At 44.1% G+C, this 16,069-nt stretch overlaps 1 protein-coding gene and 1 long non-coding RNA gene across 3 annotated transcripts in view; one reads left to right on the forward strand and one right to left on the reverse strand.

Moving 5' to 3' along the window:
• Positions 1 to 5,439, forward strand: part of ZNF77 (zinc finger protein 77) — a 23,044-nt gene extending 17,605 nt beyond the window's left edge. For both annotated transcript variants that reach the window (XM_040241896.1, XM_040241897.1), the window contains exons 2-4: positions 1,703 to 1,829; positions 3,421 to 3,601; positions 4,013 to 5,439. In XM_040241896.1, the coding sequence (XP_040097830.1) occupies positions 1,703 to 1,829; positions 3,421 to 3,601; positions 4,013 to 5,108 (1,404 nt within the window). In that variant the 3' untranslated portion in view covers positions 5,109 to 5,439. The remainder of the gene's footprint in view (positions 1 to 1,702; positions 1,830 to 3,420; positions 3,602 to 4,012) is intronic.
• LOC120864787 lies at positions 5,261 to 11,117 on the reverse strand. The gene is made up of 2 exons (XR_005721231.1): positions 10,891 to 11,117; positions 5,261 to 7,218 (listed from the first exon to the last, which is right to left on the reverse strand). It is a non-coding gene; the product is annotated as an uncharacterized LOC120864787 (long non-coding RNA).
• Positions 11,118 to 16,069: the final 4,952 nt, after the last annotated feature.

Here is a 16,069-nt window from a genome sequence, read left to right on the forward strand (position 1 = left end):
CCCTCTCAGCTTTTAAAAGTTGATTATATTTTTAAAAGATCTGTTTAAACATTTACATTTCATCTGCTTGTTTTGCGTGATCAAAATACATTGAGATTTGTTTTTGTGAGTTTGCAGTCTGTAATGATATGATACTGCCAGTGGGCATTTGTGAGTTCTGATAATGTTTTTAAAGTTCATTGATTATTTTTTGCTACGGATCAATACTTCCTTCCTCTTGTTGCCAGTAATATTCCATTGTGAGATTAGACTGAATTTGTTTATCCAAGTCAGTTGATGGCCTTCTGAGTTGTTCCCATGTTTTGGCTGTCACAACTCGTGTGTGTGTGTGTCTGTGTCTGTGTGTATTCGTTTTTGTGTTGGTGTTTTACTTTCACCTCTCTTGGGTAGATAGATAGCTAGAGTGGAATAGCTGTTATATGGTGCTGTATTAATAATCTTCAGGATTTGCTGGACTGTTTTCCAAAGTGGCTTCACTATTTTACCTTCTCTCCAGCAGTGGTTGAGGGTTCCGAGTTCCTCACATCCTCGCCAACACTTGCTTGTCTGTCTTACAGCTCTCCTAGTGGGTATGAAGAAGTATCTGTGGTTTTCATTTGCATTTCCTTGATGACTAATGTCCCCCCCTCCCCTTTTTTTCCCCTTTGGCCACACCTCACAGCTTGCGGGATCTTAGTTTCCTGACTAGGGAGCCAACTGAGCAATCAGGCAGTGAAAGCACGGAGTCCTAACCCCAGGACCGCTAGCAAACTCCCTAATGTTCCACATTTTCAGGAGTTTGATTAGCAAACCCCAGTTGCAGCCCAAGGTGAGGTAGCCTTGTCTTTGTAGCTGATATAGTAAGAATTTTATCATTTAGATTTCCAGAATATATCTTTGATTAAAATTCTAATTTATAAAAATAATCATTTGCTTTGTATTTCAGGGGTGTGGTGTCAGCCTATATTGTCCTAAAGATAACAATTAGGTGGGGTTTTTTTTCTCTCTGTTCAAGTTACCTTCGACTCTGTTGCCATCAGATCTTCTGCAGCTCTTCTTTGTGGGGCATCTTCTGCACTTGGTTATTTATCTGAGAGACCCTGCTGGCTTGACCAATCCCTCAGGAGCCAGGCCTCCTCTTAACCCATCATTAACTCCACAGGTGTCTCCGGCCCTGGACCCTGACCTGTGTGTGTGCCCTTGGTGTCCCCTTCATCTTGACAGAGGGTTGTGTGTATGTTTCTGTCAGATATGAGGGGACCAGACCAGGCTTTTATATGCTGTTTCAGTCAAAGTGAAAGTTGTTCAGATGCAGCGGTCCTGGAAAATCTGTCTCTACAACCTCCTGACAGTGTGCTCCCATTCTTGGAGAATCAAGGAAATAACTTACAAGCAGGCCACATATCCATTTCCAAGTCATCTGAATGATGATTTCATTTTCAGTACTTGTCCAGCCTCATGATCTGCTGTTGCATTAAAAACAGTTCTTTTTTCTTATGTGTGTGTTTATCAGTTATTGCTGTTACATTTTGCTTCAGTGTCCAGCACTCACCATCACTGAGGAACCTGCATTAGATTTGCTAGCATGTGATCATTTCCTGCAAGAGTGTGAGCTCAGGAGTTCTAGGAACTGAGTCCAGTTCCCGCCTGTTGGCCTCCCCATCCTTCCACACTCGGGGGTGAAGGAGGAGCCTTGCTGACACAGAACATGTGGCTGTTTCAGGACTCAGTGGTCTTTGAAGACGTGGCTGTGAACTTCACCCTGGAGGAGTGGGAACTGTTGGACCCTGCTCAGAGGAAGCTCTACAGAGACGTGATGCTGGAGACCTGCAGGAACCTGGCCACTGTGGGTGAGGACGGGTTCCTCCCTGCACTAAGTCTTTAGCAAACAGTTACTTCTTACAATGTCCTTTCTTATGAGTGATGAGGATGGGAATATTTTGAAAAAAAAATGGCAAACATGGTCCCCACCTTTTTAGAACCTACCTAGAATAGATAGCTTTTCCATGATAGTGTTACTATACTGAATTGATTTTTATTACTCTTGATCGGAATCCTGAGGCTCCCTAATTTCACAACTGTGAGCATGGTCTCCATTGTCACCTTGGGGCAGTGAGAGCAGCATAATGGTTTTCACCCTGTGAAAGTTATCCTGTGATCAGTACACATTTGAGATGATCTTGCTGCAGTTAAAACTACACTTAACCTGTCCTCCACCCTCCCCATGAGGAGCATTCTGTAGGAGCATTTTGGCAGCTGCATTCTGTCCCACCTCCCTGGGGCAGCTGGGTCCATGGACTTCATCCAGGGCCTCTGTACCTGCGATCACCAGGGAGCACACCTGCTCAGGAGGAGCATGTTCTGGGTCAGAGAGGGATATTTGGATGTACCCGTTAGGAGCACAACTCAGGTCTCTGAGAAGGTGATAGGTGTCATTAACTTGGCTTCCCTCTTGGATTTTTCATCCATTCTTGTCCACTTGAAGTCTTTTTGGAGCTCCTCTGACAAAGGGATCATTTGGGAAAGTGCATTTTGCCCAGTTCCTTTCTACTTTACTTCTGTGAGGTACTTATTAGTGACGAGACTGCCATTTTGACTCATTTTCCCTATGATGGCCATCACTCTCTCCTTGGGTTCAGTTAGTATATTAATATAGCTTACAGAACTCAGAGAAACATGCTTCTTACTAGATCACAGGTTTATTATTAAAGGATATAATTCAGGAACAGCTAGATGTAAGAAATGCATCTAGATTTGAAAAGGAGTTTCCGTGCTTCTCCAGGTGCCAGTCTCACCACATCTCTATGTGTTCACCAACCCAGAAGCTCTCCAGACCTTTTTCATACCTTCATTACATAAGCATGGTTGATGAAGTCACCGGCCATTGCCAGTTGATTTGATCTCTAGCTGCTCCCCCACCCCCAGAGGTTTTGGAGGTGCTGGGGGATATGGGTGGGACTGAAAGTTCAACTCTTTAATCACGTGGTTGTCTTTATTGGCAATTAGTCCCATACTCAAGTTCTTTGCAACAGTTTCTTTCATTAATACAAACTCAGTTGGGATGGAAAAGGCTTGTTATGAATCATAGGAAACCTATTTCACCTTTCTGATCCTAAAGCATTTTCTGGAAATGAGCACAAGAGACCACATATTATTCTGTTGCTTTTATTGCTCAGGAAATTCCAAGAGTTTTGAGATCCCTGAGCAGGAAACTGTGGATAAGGACCCAGTTTGAGAAGTACATGTTGGTCATCTCAGTGACCAAATATATGTGTGTGCGTGTGTCTGATAGATCACAATATCACACATCTCCTTTCTTCCTTTATAAAATTATCTTACGTTTTTGAATGAGTCTATGGAGAGAAATCTAGATATGATCTCTCTTTCCTTTCCCCCACCATTTCTTTCTCAATGATTTAATTATGCTTCCAATTATTGCAGGTTCTTGCCCTCAAGTTAAGGTCAGTGTATCAAGTCCTCAGTGGGATATTTTGGAGACTGAACTATGCATTGAACGGGAAGTTGTAAGATTCACCAGAAATGATTCTAGGTCTATTTTGGGAGAAAACTGGGCATTTCATAACCTACGAGATCAGCATCTAACTCAGGAGAGGTGTGTGAGGTGAGTGGTACTCCCACAGGGAGAAGGGGGATGAGGGATCTCAGCAGAGTGTTAGACTCATGTGATGGTAAGGAAAGGTGTAAACTTAGCTAAACAACTGTAAGGTTAGCTGATAAACAATTGTGTACTCAGAAATTTTATAAACAATACTTTTATAAGTGTGTTATAGATACTGAGCATCAGAAACTTAATTCAGTAGGAAACAATGATTAGAAAACCTCATGTAAAGAACACTGAAAGTTATGGCTCTCTTTGAGCCCTCAGCCAGAGCATTAACCTTTGTTGCACATTGTCACATTGCAGAGAGTGCTGAAAACATGCCCATTCATTGAAAATCACAAATATATAGTCAAAATAATAATGAATAACCATATCATTAATCCCTAATAATTCACTTTCTGTTTTGACCAGAAATCATTTGGTGGAAAGTCTCTGTGAAGGTAAAGAAGATCATCAATCTCTAAAAACGCCGAACAGGATTATAGATCTTCCTGTGCATGAGAGTTATCAGACTAAAATTCAGCCTCACCAATGCATTACATGTGGAAAAGCCTTCAGGGATCATTCTTTCAAGAAGAATCAGCAAAAGTCTCACATTGGGCAAAAACCTTATACATGTGAGGAATGTGGACAAACCTGCAGCTGTGTTTTGTGCCTCAGCCCTGCTGGGGAAACAGACTTTATAGAGAAACCTGGTAAATGTCAAGATGCTGGGAGAGCATCTAAGAGATGCATGAAGAGTCACAGTAGTAAACAATCTTTAGACTGTAAAAAGTCTGGAAAAGCTCTCACTTTTCAGGGACATAAGAGAGGTCAATATGGCCAGAAAATCTATGTGTGTGATGTGTGTGGGAAATCTTTCAGTTATTATTGCCAACTTAAACGGCACATGAGAACTCACACTGGAGAGAAACCCTATAAGTGCAAAGAATGTGGGAAAGCTTTTACTGGCATCTCACACTTCCGAGAACATGTCCGAATGCACACTGGAGAGAAGCCCTATGAGTGTAAGCAGTGTGGCAAGGCTTTCAGCTGGTGCACTTACCTTCGGGAACACATGCGAACACACAGTGGAGAAAAGCCCTATGAATGTAAGCAGTGTGGCAAAGCTTTCCCCTATCTCAAATCCCTGCAAGGACATGTGAGGATACACACAGGAGAGAAGCCTTATGTGTGTAATGATTGTGGGAAATCCTACAGTTGTCCTAAGTACTTCAGAAAACACGTGAAAACACACAGTGGAGTAAAACCCTATGAATGTACAGAATGCAGGAAAGCATTCATCACTTCTTCATCCCTTCGAGAACACATGAAAACACACAGTGAAGAGAAGCCTTATCAGTGCCAGCAGTGTGGGAAAGCCTTCAGGTATCCGAGATCTTTGCAAGGACACATGATAACTCACAGTGAAGAGAAACCGTACGAATGTCAGCAGTGTGAAAAAGCCTACAGGTGTCTCATATCCCTGCAGAGACACATGAAGATGCACACTGGTGAAAAATTCTGAATACGAAGACTGGTGGGAAAGACTTTTCCCTTAAAACCTTATAAATGAAGCAGTCAAGGGGGAGAGACATTATGAATGGAAAGAATGCAGGGAAAGCCTTAAGCACTTCATTTATTTTGTACTTGAAAACTCAGGGTAGGATGAATTTTTTTAATGGAAATAAATATAGTTTTTCCTTATAAGTGCCTCATCCTGAATAGGGATCCCAGTGTGTTAATTTCTAGTTCATGTTGCTAATCTGAACACTTAAGATAGTAATCATCGCTCTATGTTCCCATCATCTTTACTACTTGTGTTTTGTTACCTTGGACATTAAATAGACAATTATATACTACATGTCTCAATGTCATTACAATGTCTTTTGAACCCAGAGTGAAAGTGTGTGTGTGTGTGTGTTTCTTGTGGTATCAGTTTAGATGAAAATATTTTTGATCTTTACTTTGCCAAATGTTCATAGTATGTGATCATAATATGATCATAATATTGTTGAAAAGTCTTTTCTCATCCACTGTTATAGATACTGGAATTTCCTGACTCAGTATTTACCTTCCGCTGGAGTCTTTATACTGAAAGGTATATCTTCCATGTTTCTTTTTTGCTAGTGGATACTGCATCTGTGTTCCTCACAGTAGTCAGTAATTGTGGAAGGTCTTGAAAAACCTTCTGTCTTGCCTGGTAATGTTTGTAATTTGGCCTCTGCTCATTGTCCTTGACCTTGGTTAGAAATTGGACACAAAACACTGAGTTAAGAAGAATGACTTGTTGGCAGGGAGATGAAAGCTGCTGTCTAGATGATTCTACTGAACTGTGTTGTCATCTTGGGTAAGGTGGGAAACTGTACATCCATAGTCCTTCTGTTAAGTGATTGTGAGTTAAAGTTCTTAAGAAGAGGAAGATGCATGAAGTCTGGAGCTGGAGTGAGGAAGCCATGATTCTCAGCTCTTCTGTACCATCAGGAGACAGAGCTGCAGGGCAGCCTGGTGGCCTGAGCTCCAGCACTGCTTTCTCACTTCTGGCTCTGCCTGTGTGGAACAGCCCCAGTCAGACACATGTTTGATGTTAGTTACCTGCTGGGCAGTAGTGTGGACTATGCTCAGCAGTGTGGACAAGGCCCCTCATCGTGGGTCCTCTTCAGGTTCATACAGTTCCCTGCAAGTTCCTGTGGCTCTTTGGGGTCCATCAGGCCACTTCTTCAGGCTTGCGAAGATCCCTCAGTAATTTTCTCATATCCTGTGGCCCTCTTCATGTCCAAGGATTCTTCTAATTACATGATTTCTGTGGGAAGCATCTTGTTCCTCTAATAGGGGATGTTTCCTTCCTCCACCATGGCAGATGTAATACAGCAGCCACAGATGTGGGAAACCTCTTCCCTGGTTGCATTGTTGAGAGGCTGTAATGACACTGCATTTGTTGTTTTGAATACTTCCATAATTGAGATAAGCACTTCTGCATATATTTGGCCCCTGTAAACATTTCCTCTTATAGCTGCCTGCTCTAAATTATAAACCTACTATGTTTAATAGTTTTACATTTTTATATGAACTCTGCTATTTTCTGTTGTCAGATGTTTTCTTCACATGTATCCAGCTGAGAAACTGACTCACTAGTTTTAGCCATGTCTCAATTTTAAACAAATGAAAAGGGGAATTTATTCCCAATTATAGATTGAGACAGGTTTGGACCTGGGCCCCTTTGCTGCAGTGCTTTCACCTGAACAGACATCTCCCTGGAACAACAGGATACAGAGAAACTATATGGGAAACTAAAAATAACTGCACATATGAGCAGTTGGGGTCAATTACCAACAAGATACAAAATGAACAAAAACCCAGCTGCCGCTTCTGAGGTGTTGGGGTCAAAAGCAAGGTCCTATGCAAGATCCCTCCCCATCACCCACAGGGGGAGAGACCCACTAAGCCACGCTTAGGGCTGAACTCATGGACCTGCCCCCACCCTGACCCCTTTTAAGGGACCAGCACACCACCCCTCCAAGATCCAGCAAGGGCACCTGTTACTTGTTTTCACTCCCTGCTTCTGCAACTGGAGTCCCAGTAATTCAGTCTCTTGCCTGAATTCATCTGGCCTAGCAACTTCTGTTGAGTCCAAGGACCTGAATCAGTAACAAAAATAAAAACATTGAGAAAATTGAATAAAATATGGTCAGAAAGAAAATGGTTAAATATGGCGCATACAAAGCAGATGTCAGCAACTAATTACATAGTCAAGTATAAACTGGTTCTCCACCAGGAGTAATTCTGCCCCTGGGGGTTGGGGGGGACTTTGGTGTTGTCTATTGTCACTCTGCTTATTTAACTTATATGCAGAGTACATCATGAGAAACGCTGGACTGGAAGAAACACAAGCTGGAATCAAGATTGCCGGGAGAAATATCAATAACCTCAGATATGCAGATGACACCACCCTTATGGCAGAAAGTGAAGAGGAACTAAAAAGCCTCTTGATGAAAGTGAAAGAGGAGAGTGAAAAAGTTGGCTTAAAGCTCAACATTCAGAAAACATTCATGGCATCCGGTCCCATCACTTCATGGGAAATAGATGGGGAAACAGTGGAAACAGTGTCAGACTTCATTTTTTGGGCTCCAAAATCACTGCAGATGGTGACTGCAGCCATGAAATTAAAAGACGCTTACTCCTTGGAAGAAAAGTTATGACCAACCTAGATAGCATATTCAAAAGCAGAGACATTACTTTGGCAACTAAGGTCCGTCTAGTCAAGGCTATGGTTTTTCCTGTGGTCGTGTGTGGATGTGAGAGTTGGACTGTGAAGAAGGCTGAGCGCCGAAGAGTTGATGCTTTTGAACTGTGGTGTTGGAGAAGACTCTTGAGAGACCCTTGGACTGCAAGGAGATCCAACCAGTCCATTCTGAAGGAGATCAGCCCTGGGATTTCTTTGGAAGGAATGATGCTAAAGCTGAAGCTCCAGTACTTTGGCCACCTCATGCGAAGAGTTGACTCATTGGAAAAGACTCTGATGCTGGGAGGGATTGGGGGCAGGAGGAGAAGGGGACGACAGAGGATGAGATGGCTGGATGGCATCACTGACTCGATGGACGTGAGTCTGAGTGAACTCCGGGAGTTGGTGATGGACAGGGAGGCCTGGCATCCTGCGATTCATGGGGTCGCAAAGAGTCGGACACGACTGAGCGACTGAACTGAACTGAGAGACAATTTTGAACATCATGACTGACTGGGGAGGGGCTGCTACTGGAGCATGCCTAGGGGTTGGGATTGCTGCTCCACACCCTACAGTGCACAGGACACTCCCACCAAAAAGCCATCTGGTACCAAATGTTGAATCTAAGAAACCCTGTTGGATAAAAACTGAATCTTAAAAATAACATTGCAAATACTTCCTTGGCAGTCCAGTGGTTAAGACTCCCCACTTACAGCACTGCCAGTGCAGGGGCATGGGGTTGATAACCTGGTCCGGGAACTAAGATCCCACATCCCCCGTGTTGCAGATGAATTTAAAAAAATCATGGCAGGAAGGGGGGGAGGGGAAAGCTGGAAGTGAATATGCACAATAGGATTGTTAACACCAGTTTTTCAACACATTTAAAAAGAAATCCTATATACACACAGACTACAAGACAATATGTCAAATTAGAAATGGCCACCTCTAGGCAGGGAGGAGGAATTATCTGTACTGTTTTACAAATGCATGTGACAAATATGGCTGAAAGATAAAATCTGTAATACTTCTCTACACTTCTTTGAGTTGTTTCATTAAAAAGCAAATAGGTAAATGGTGATTCATTGAGATTAAAGAATTACTTTGGATCTGAAAGATTATTTCTTTTTGAAAATTCACAATAATAAGGGGACTCTCCTGGCAGTCCAACTCCACGCTTCCACTGCAGGTGGCACAAGTTCGATCGCTGGTATGGGAATTAAGATCCCACGTCCTGTCGGGTGTGACCACAGGAGAAAATAATATGATACCTAATGAATATCTGGGGTTTTTCTAGTGGGTCAATGGTAAAGAATCCGCCTGCCAACACAGGAGACCTGGATTCGATCCCTGGGTTGGGAAGATGCCCTGGAGAAGGAAATGGCAACCCACTCCAGTAGTCTTGCCTGGAGTATCCCGTGGAGAGAGGAGTCTGGCGGGCTACAGTCCAAGAGGTCTCAAAGGAGAGGGACACGACTTACTGACTAAACAATGAATGTCTGCTCCACATCGTGCATTACTTAAACAGGGTTTCTTGGTATCTGCTGTATTAAGCACTGGGGATAATTCTGAGTGGTAAGTGCAGCCCCATTCAGTATAGGGTGTTGAGAAGCACCCCTGGCTTCCACCCACTAGATGCCAGTAACACCCCACCCCGACCTGTCATGTGGGAGAAAATGTCTCCAGATAGTGTCAGGCCTGTGGGTGTGATGGGATAAAATTGCCCCAGGGATGAGAAGTCACTGCTCTAGACCATTCATTTGAGACTAGTCTTTTCTCCAAAATCCATGGTCAAAACTGCTGTCCTGCTACCTGCACTTAAGGGGGTCTAAGACTTTAGTGATATTTAACTTCTATGCAGAGTACATCATGAGAAATGCTGGGCTGGAAGAAACACAAGCTGGAATTAAGATTGCCAGGAGAAATATCAATAACCTCAGATATGCAGATGACACCACCCTTATGGCAGAAAGTGAAGAGGAACTAAAAAGCCTCTTGATGAAAGTGAAAGAGGAGAGTGAAAAAGTTGGCTTAAAGCTCAACATTCAGAAAACATTCATGGCATCCGGTCCCATCACTTCATGGGAAATAGATGGGGAAACAGTGGAAACAGTGTCAGACTTCATTTTTTGGGCTCCAAAATCACTGCAGATGGTGACTGCAGCCATGAAATTAAAAGACGTTTACTCCTTGGAAGGAAAGTTATGACCAACCTAGATAGCATATTGAAAAGCAAAGACATTACTTTGCCAACAAAAATCCGTCTAGTCAAGGCTATGGTTTTTCCATTGGTCATGTATGGATGCGAGAGATGGACTGTGAAGAAAGCTGAGTGCTGAAGAATTGATGCTTTTGAATTGTGGTGTTGGAGAAGACTCTTGAGAGACCCTTGGACTGCAAGGAGATCCAACCAGTCCATTCTAAAAGAGATCAGCCCTGGGTGTTCTTTGGAAGGAATGATGCTAAAGCTGAAACGCCAGTACTTTGGCCACCTCATGCGAAGAGTTGACTCATTGGAAAAGACTCTTGATGCTGGGAGGGATTGGGGGCAGGAGGAGACGCGGACGACAGAGGATGAGATGGCTGGATGGCATCACTGACTCGATGGAGGTGAGTCTGAGTGAACTCCGAGAGATGGTGATGGGCAGGGAGGCCTGGCGTCCTGCGATTCATGGGGTCGCAGAGTCGGACACGACTGAGCGACTGAACTGAACTGAACTGAAGACTTCAGTATGAGGATGACCACCACGATGACGAACTGACCCTATATAACACTTTACTGAGTACTTCCTAAATGCTGGTACTGTTATGTACGCTCGACATATTCAAACTACAGGCATCTTATCTTTGTGGTTCCCAAGGAAATAGGACCTGAGTCCACGATGCCCTCCAGAGCCGAAGTTAACACATTTGCACGTGGCCTGCTTTGCTCTGAGCCAATGGAAACTACGCTGTATCTGCATCTCATCTACGCGCACACCTCCGAAACCCTAAAGTGGGTCCGATCCGGGTCCTACAGAGGGTCAAACAGTCTCGCGCCCCCAACCAAAACCACGGGAGTTCACTCCCGTGCTACCAGCCTCCAACCGACCCGCAATTCGAACTTCTAACACCAGTTCTGCCCTTTGAACTGTGTCCCGCCCTTTGACGCATTCCCGGCGTCGCCTGCCATTTCTCCAGACTCGGCCGGAGCAGACACAAGGCCAGCCTTGAGGTGGAGACAGGAAAATCCTCCCTCAGAGGAAGCAGCCTGGCGGGTGAAATTAAACGCAGTAGCCACCACCGCCGCCGCCGAGTTCCGTAACCCCGCTCCTACTTCCGGCTCCGGGGCTGCTGGTAGCGGAAAAAAAGGGCAGGCCCAGGGCTTGGGATTGGTGGGGCCTCAAGGATGGGCGGGCCAACCGTGTCCTCCAATCGCCGAGCAGAGAAACTTGACTTGTGGGCATTTCCTGACTGTGAGCTGTCATCTCAAATCACAGCTCACTGGGACGCGATAGGGCCCAGTCCCCGGCCTCGCCCCTCTCCGCCGCTGTGGGCGTGGTTATTACCGGAAAGGTGCCAGGTGTCTCGCATTATCCCTGAGCGCACAGGTTACACTGATAAGGAAGGGCCACTAACAAAAGCAATAAATGCGTATTTCTCCGAACACTTTCTTCATGCTAACACACCCCTATAGAAAACATTCCCATTGTTGGAATGTTTCTTCCCCGAAAATCTATTTCTTCCAGACATGGGGTCGTATTTTATTTGTTTCTCTACGTTTTACTTTTGTTAATAACAACGTTGGTTGTAATAGGCCATCGTGGTCACTGGATGGCAACCTAGCTCGTGTTTTCACATTTGTGGCTATTTTGTCTTTTGCACTGGGTGTACGCCGAAAAAAAATAAAGCATGTGGATTCCTTAAAAAAAAAAAAAATAGTGCTTGGAAAAGGAAATGGCAACCCACTCCAGTATTCTTGCCTGGAAAAGTCCATGGACAGAGGAGCCTGGAGGGCTGCAGTCCATGGGGTTATATGACTGAGTACATGGGCATGAGGGTGGAGGGAGATGGGCTGGTAGCTATAAACTGGTAGAACTAAAAAAAAAATTTTTTTTAATTGCTCATTAAGCATTTCTGTATTCCAATCTCTGTTCTCTGCATAGGGGAAGAAGAGTAAACAAAGAAAAAAATCCTTGCCCTCATCCTTCTTAGATTCCAGAGGGGAGGGGCAAAAAAATTAACCATATTGATAAAGAGCATATATATAATAGATATAATATATCTCAGTGTCGACAGGAGAGTGGCAGTGAGCACTTGTCTCTTCTGCCTCCCCAGACCCTGCATAGATCTTTGATTCTCATCACACACAAAGAAGCCTCTACTCTGCCCTAACCACCCCTTCTGAGGACCCAGCCCTAGCCTTGTTCCATGTTCTAGGCAGAATGCTTCTGGTACTGGAGGGCTGCCAGAATGACTGAGGGGAGGCTGGGACAAGCCTGGGGACTCTATGGGTAGTTCCTAGCTGTAAGCCTGTCATCTCAGGCACTTAGAGAACCTCAGATGTGTGGTGAATGGTGGCCAGTACATGCTGCGGTTGGTTCAATTTGCATTAAATTAACAGGCCCCCAAGTCTCCCTCCCACCACACAAAAAAAGTAAATTAACAAGCTCAATTTTGGAAGAATTGGAAATTCTTAAAGGTCTTCCTTTTAAGAGCATGTCAGTCTATTCAGAAACAATAACTTCATCATAATATAGCATATACGTGTCAGTTCAGAGTGAATCAGGGACTTGAATGTAATAGACAAAACAAACATCTAGAAATATAGGAGACATCTTTATGACTTTGGGTTAGGCAAATATTTCTTAGGTAGGATACAAAATGTGGCATACCTGCAAAACGGGAGACCTGGGTTCAATCCCTGGGTAGGGAAGATCCCCTGGAAAGGGGAATGGCAACCCATTCCAGTATTCTTGCCGGGAGAATCCCGTGGATGGAGGAGCCTTACAGTCCCATGGGGTCGCAGAGTCAGGGACTGAGCAACTTCACTTTATACGAAGAATATTTTCAATTGAGAAAACTGTGACCACAAGAGGGCGCCCTTTCACTAGCAAAACCTTCTAGTTGTATGTTTGGGAACAGACACCGAAGTACTTTAGGATGAAAGCCTGTTATCCAACCAAATTGGGTCTGCTCAGCTGCTGGCAGTAAAGCCAATTTACTGACCCAGGTTATAATAAAAGAAAGGGCATCGTTTATTGCAGGCACCAAGCAAGGTGTCCAGGCAACTAGCGCTGAAAGACCTGAACTCACTCCCCAACGATTTTCAGGGAAATACTTTCGGAGACAGGATGAGAGGGGATTTGTGGAGATGTGTGATCAGCTGGTGGACATTCTTCTGATTGGTTGGTGATGTAATCAGGAGTCAATATCATCAGCCTTCTGATTCCAGCCAATCTGGGGTCTACCGGCTTGTGAGTAGCAAGCAGTTAACTTCTTCCACCGGTAGGGGTTTCAGTCTGAGTAAAACAACTCAAAGGACCTGGCTTAGAATAATAACTAGCCTTTAAGGAACTTGACTCTTTTCTTTTAAGTCCTTGACTTTGTTTAATGACTAAATCGTTGTTATTTTGTCTTGCTTGACTGTTTTCCTTTCTTTCTGCATCCTCTCACTTCTCTGATTGAATTTATTCTTGGAATTCAAGGAAACCCTAGGAGGTTAAAGGTTTTATGTTTTGTTTTTTAACAAACAAGAGGCAGGTGGAGGACCTGGGTGGGGAGTGCAGTTGTCCTGGAAGGGTCCCCTCGGGTCCTGCTCTGTTCCAGGAGCTCAGAATATACCTCCTGAGTTAAGGGGGGAAATATGCATAATTTTTATATATGTATGTATATATACATAGGCTTCTGAGGTGTGGCGCTAGAGGTAAAGAACCTGCCTGCAATACAGGAGATCTGGGTTCGATCCTTGGGTTGGGAAGATCCCCTGGAGAAGAGAATGGCAACCCATTCCAGTATTTGTGCCTGGAGAATCCCATGGACAGAGGAGCCTAGCAGGCAACAGTCTGTGGGGTCCCATGAGACAGACACGACTGAGCAACTAACACACACATATATACACAGAGAAAATGATAAAGCAAAAGGGACAAGCTATTAACATTGGGGAAAGTGGGTGAAGGGAATATTCAGAGTTCTTCATCTGATCCTGTAACTTTTTCATAAGCTTGAAATTATATCAAAATAAACAGTTACCAAGTTATGCCCTAGTTCATACTAGAAAGCATAGATAGCCAACCAGTGATCAAAGAACATAAGTGATGAATTTTAATTGAGACCATTAGCTTTCATTCGTTTTCCTGTATCTCTGGTTTGATTGCTGTGTTTTCTAAGAATATAACTGGTGATATAATCTCTTTAAGGAATTTTATTTTTTAAAGATTTATTTTATTTTTGGCTGTGCTGGGTCTTCGTTGCTGCTAGTATGCGGGCTTACTATAGTTGCAGGGGGCAGGGGCTACTCTCTAGTTGTGGTGCACAGGCTTCTCACTGCAGTGGTGTCTCCTGCTGCGGAGCACGGGCTCTAGGGGTTCAGGTTTCAGTAGTTGCAGCCCATGGGCTCAGTAGCTGTGGTTAGGGGGCTCTACAGCGCAGACTTAGTTGCTCTTAGTTGTGGTGCACAGGCTTAGTTGCTGTGGGATCCTCCTGCACCAGGGGCCAAACCGCTGTTCCTGCATTACGAGACAGATTCTTAACCACAGGACCACCAGGGAAGCCCCCTTTAAGGAATTTTATAATCGCTTACTTGCGTTGAAAACAGTGGGTCCCAAATGAAGCTGCTACCCCAAGTCACGTGAAAGCTTTTTGTTTTTTTTTCATCCCAAATTTTCTTCTCATGTTTATTTCCATAAAGGATAAATTGACACATAGATTGGGTCAGTGACGGGGGACATTCTCCATCATCACGTGGAATTGTCATGTCCCTCACTGTGAATTCATGGAGAACACAGGTTCTTGCAATGGGATGACCAGACCAGCTGCATCAGCCCCACCCCCACCCCTAGTCTGGCTAGAAGTGCAGATTCTCCAGCTCTACACCAGAACTTCTCACCAGAATCTTCAATGCTGGAGGCCAGCCATCTGTGTTTTAACAACTCTCCCTGGTAAAAAAAAGAGAATCACTGACTCAAAGATATGAAGGTAAGTACTCTAAGAAAAATAACACAACAGATTCCAAGGAACCCCCCGAGGACCCAGTAGAAGATGCTCATTTGTCATTTGAGATCTTTGGGTTCTCTTTGTTTCATTTTGTGTGTATATTTAATTGAAATCCGGTTGATTTACAATATTGTATCAGTGTCAGGTTACAGCATCATGCATGATTTAGTGTTATTACAGACAACACACCATTAAAAGTTATTCCAGAAGAATGGATTTATTTCATATTTAGAAGCAATGCATCAGCGTACTTCTTTGTGGAACTTTTTTTTTAAGTATTCTACATGCTAAATAATAGAAAGATGGATAAACAGATGAACTGAAGGGTCAGGGGTCCACCCACCACAAGGACCCAGACCCATTCGACTGTGTGATTCTGGTGTCCAGTGTCAGAAGATGGGCAGAAATGAGCTCCAACATCAAGGCTGGAGCTGGACAGCCTGGTGGCTGATGAGGACAAGCTGGCATCTGGCCACCAGGAGACTCTTTCTGAGAAGAACAAAATTCCTGCCACCAGGAATCCCCTAATGTAAGAGTTTTTCCCACTGGGAGGATGTGCAGCAACTGGGCCCTCAGGCTCTGCTGGTGGGGAAAGAAGATGGGGCACCCACCTTGGAAAGAGCCTGGCAGCTTCTGAAAAAGTTAAGCAGACACCTGGTCCTACCATTCCTAGCTCATAGGCATCCCCCAGAGACAGATGAAAGCAAATTCCAACACACATACTTGCACACAGATGCTCATAACAGCTTTACTCATGATCACTCCCAAACTGGAAACAATGTCCATCTGCAGGTGATTGGATAATCAAAGCACTCCATTCATGCAGTAGAATAAATAGCATTAGGCCATAAAGAGGAATCAAGTATGGACCCATGCAAAAACACAGATGAACCTTAAAAAAACATGCTCAGTGAAAGAAGCCAGACACAAAAGATTACAACCTTATGACTACATTTAGATGATATTTCCAGAAAAGGAGATATCTACAGGGACAGAAAGCTATGGACGGGAGCGAAGGAGAGAGCAATTCAAGAGGGAGGACTTTTTGGTGGTGCAGTGGTTAAGGCACTGCACTT

This window comes from Oryx dammah, unplaced genomic scaffold, assembly GCF_014754425.2.
Source record: "Oryx dammah isolate SB20612 unplaced genomic scaffold, SCBI_Odam_1.1 HiC_scaffold_5, whole genome shotgun sequence".
Taxonomy (NCBI): Eukaryota; Metazoa; Chordata; class Mammalia; order Artiodactyla; family Bovidae; genus Oryx; species Oryx dammah.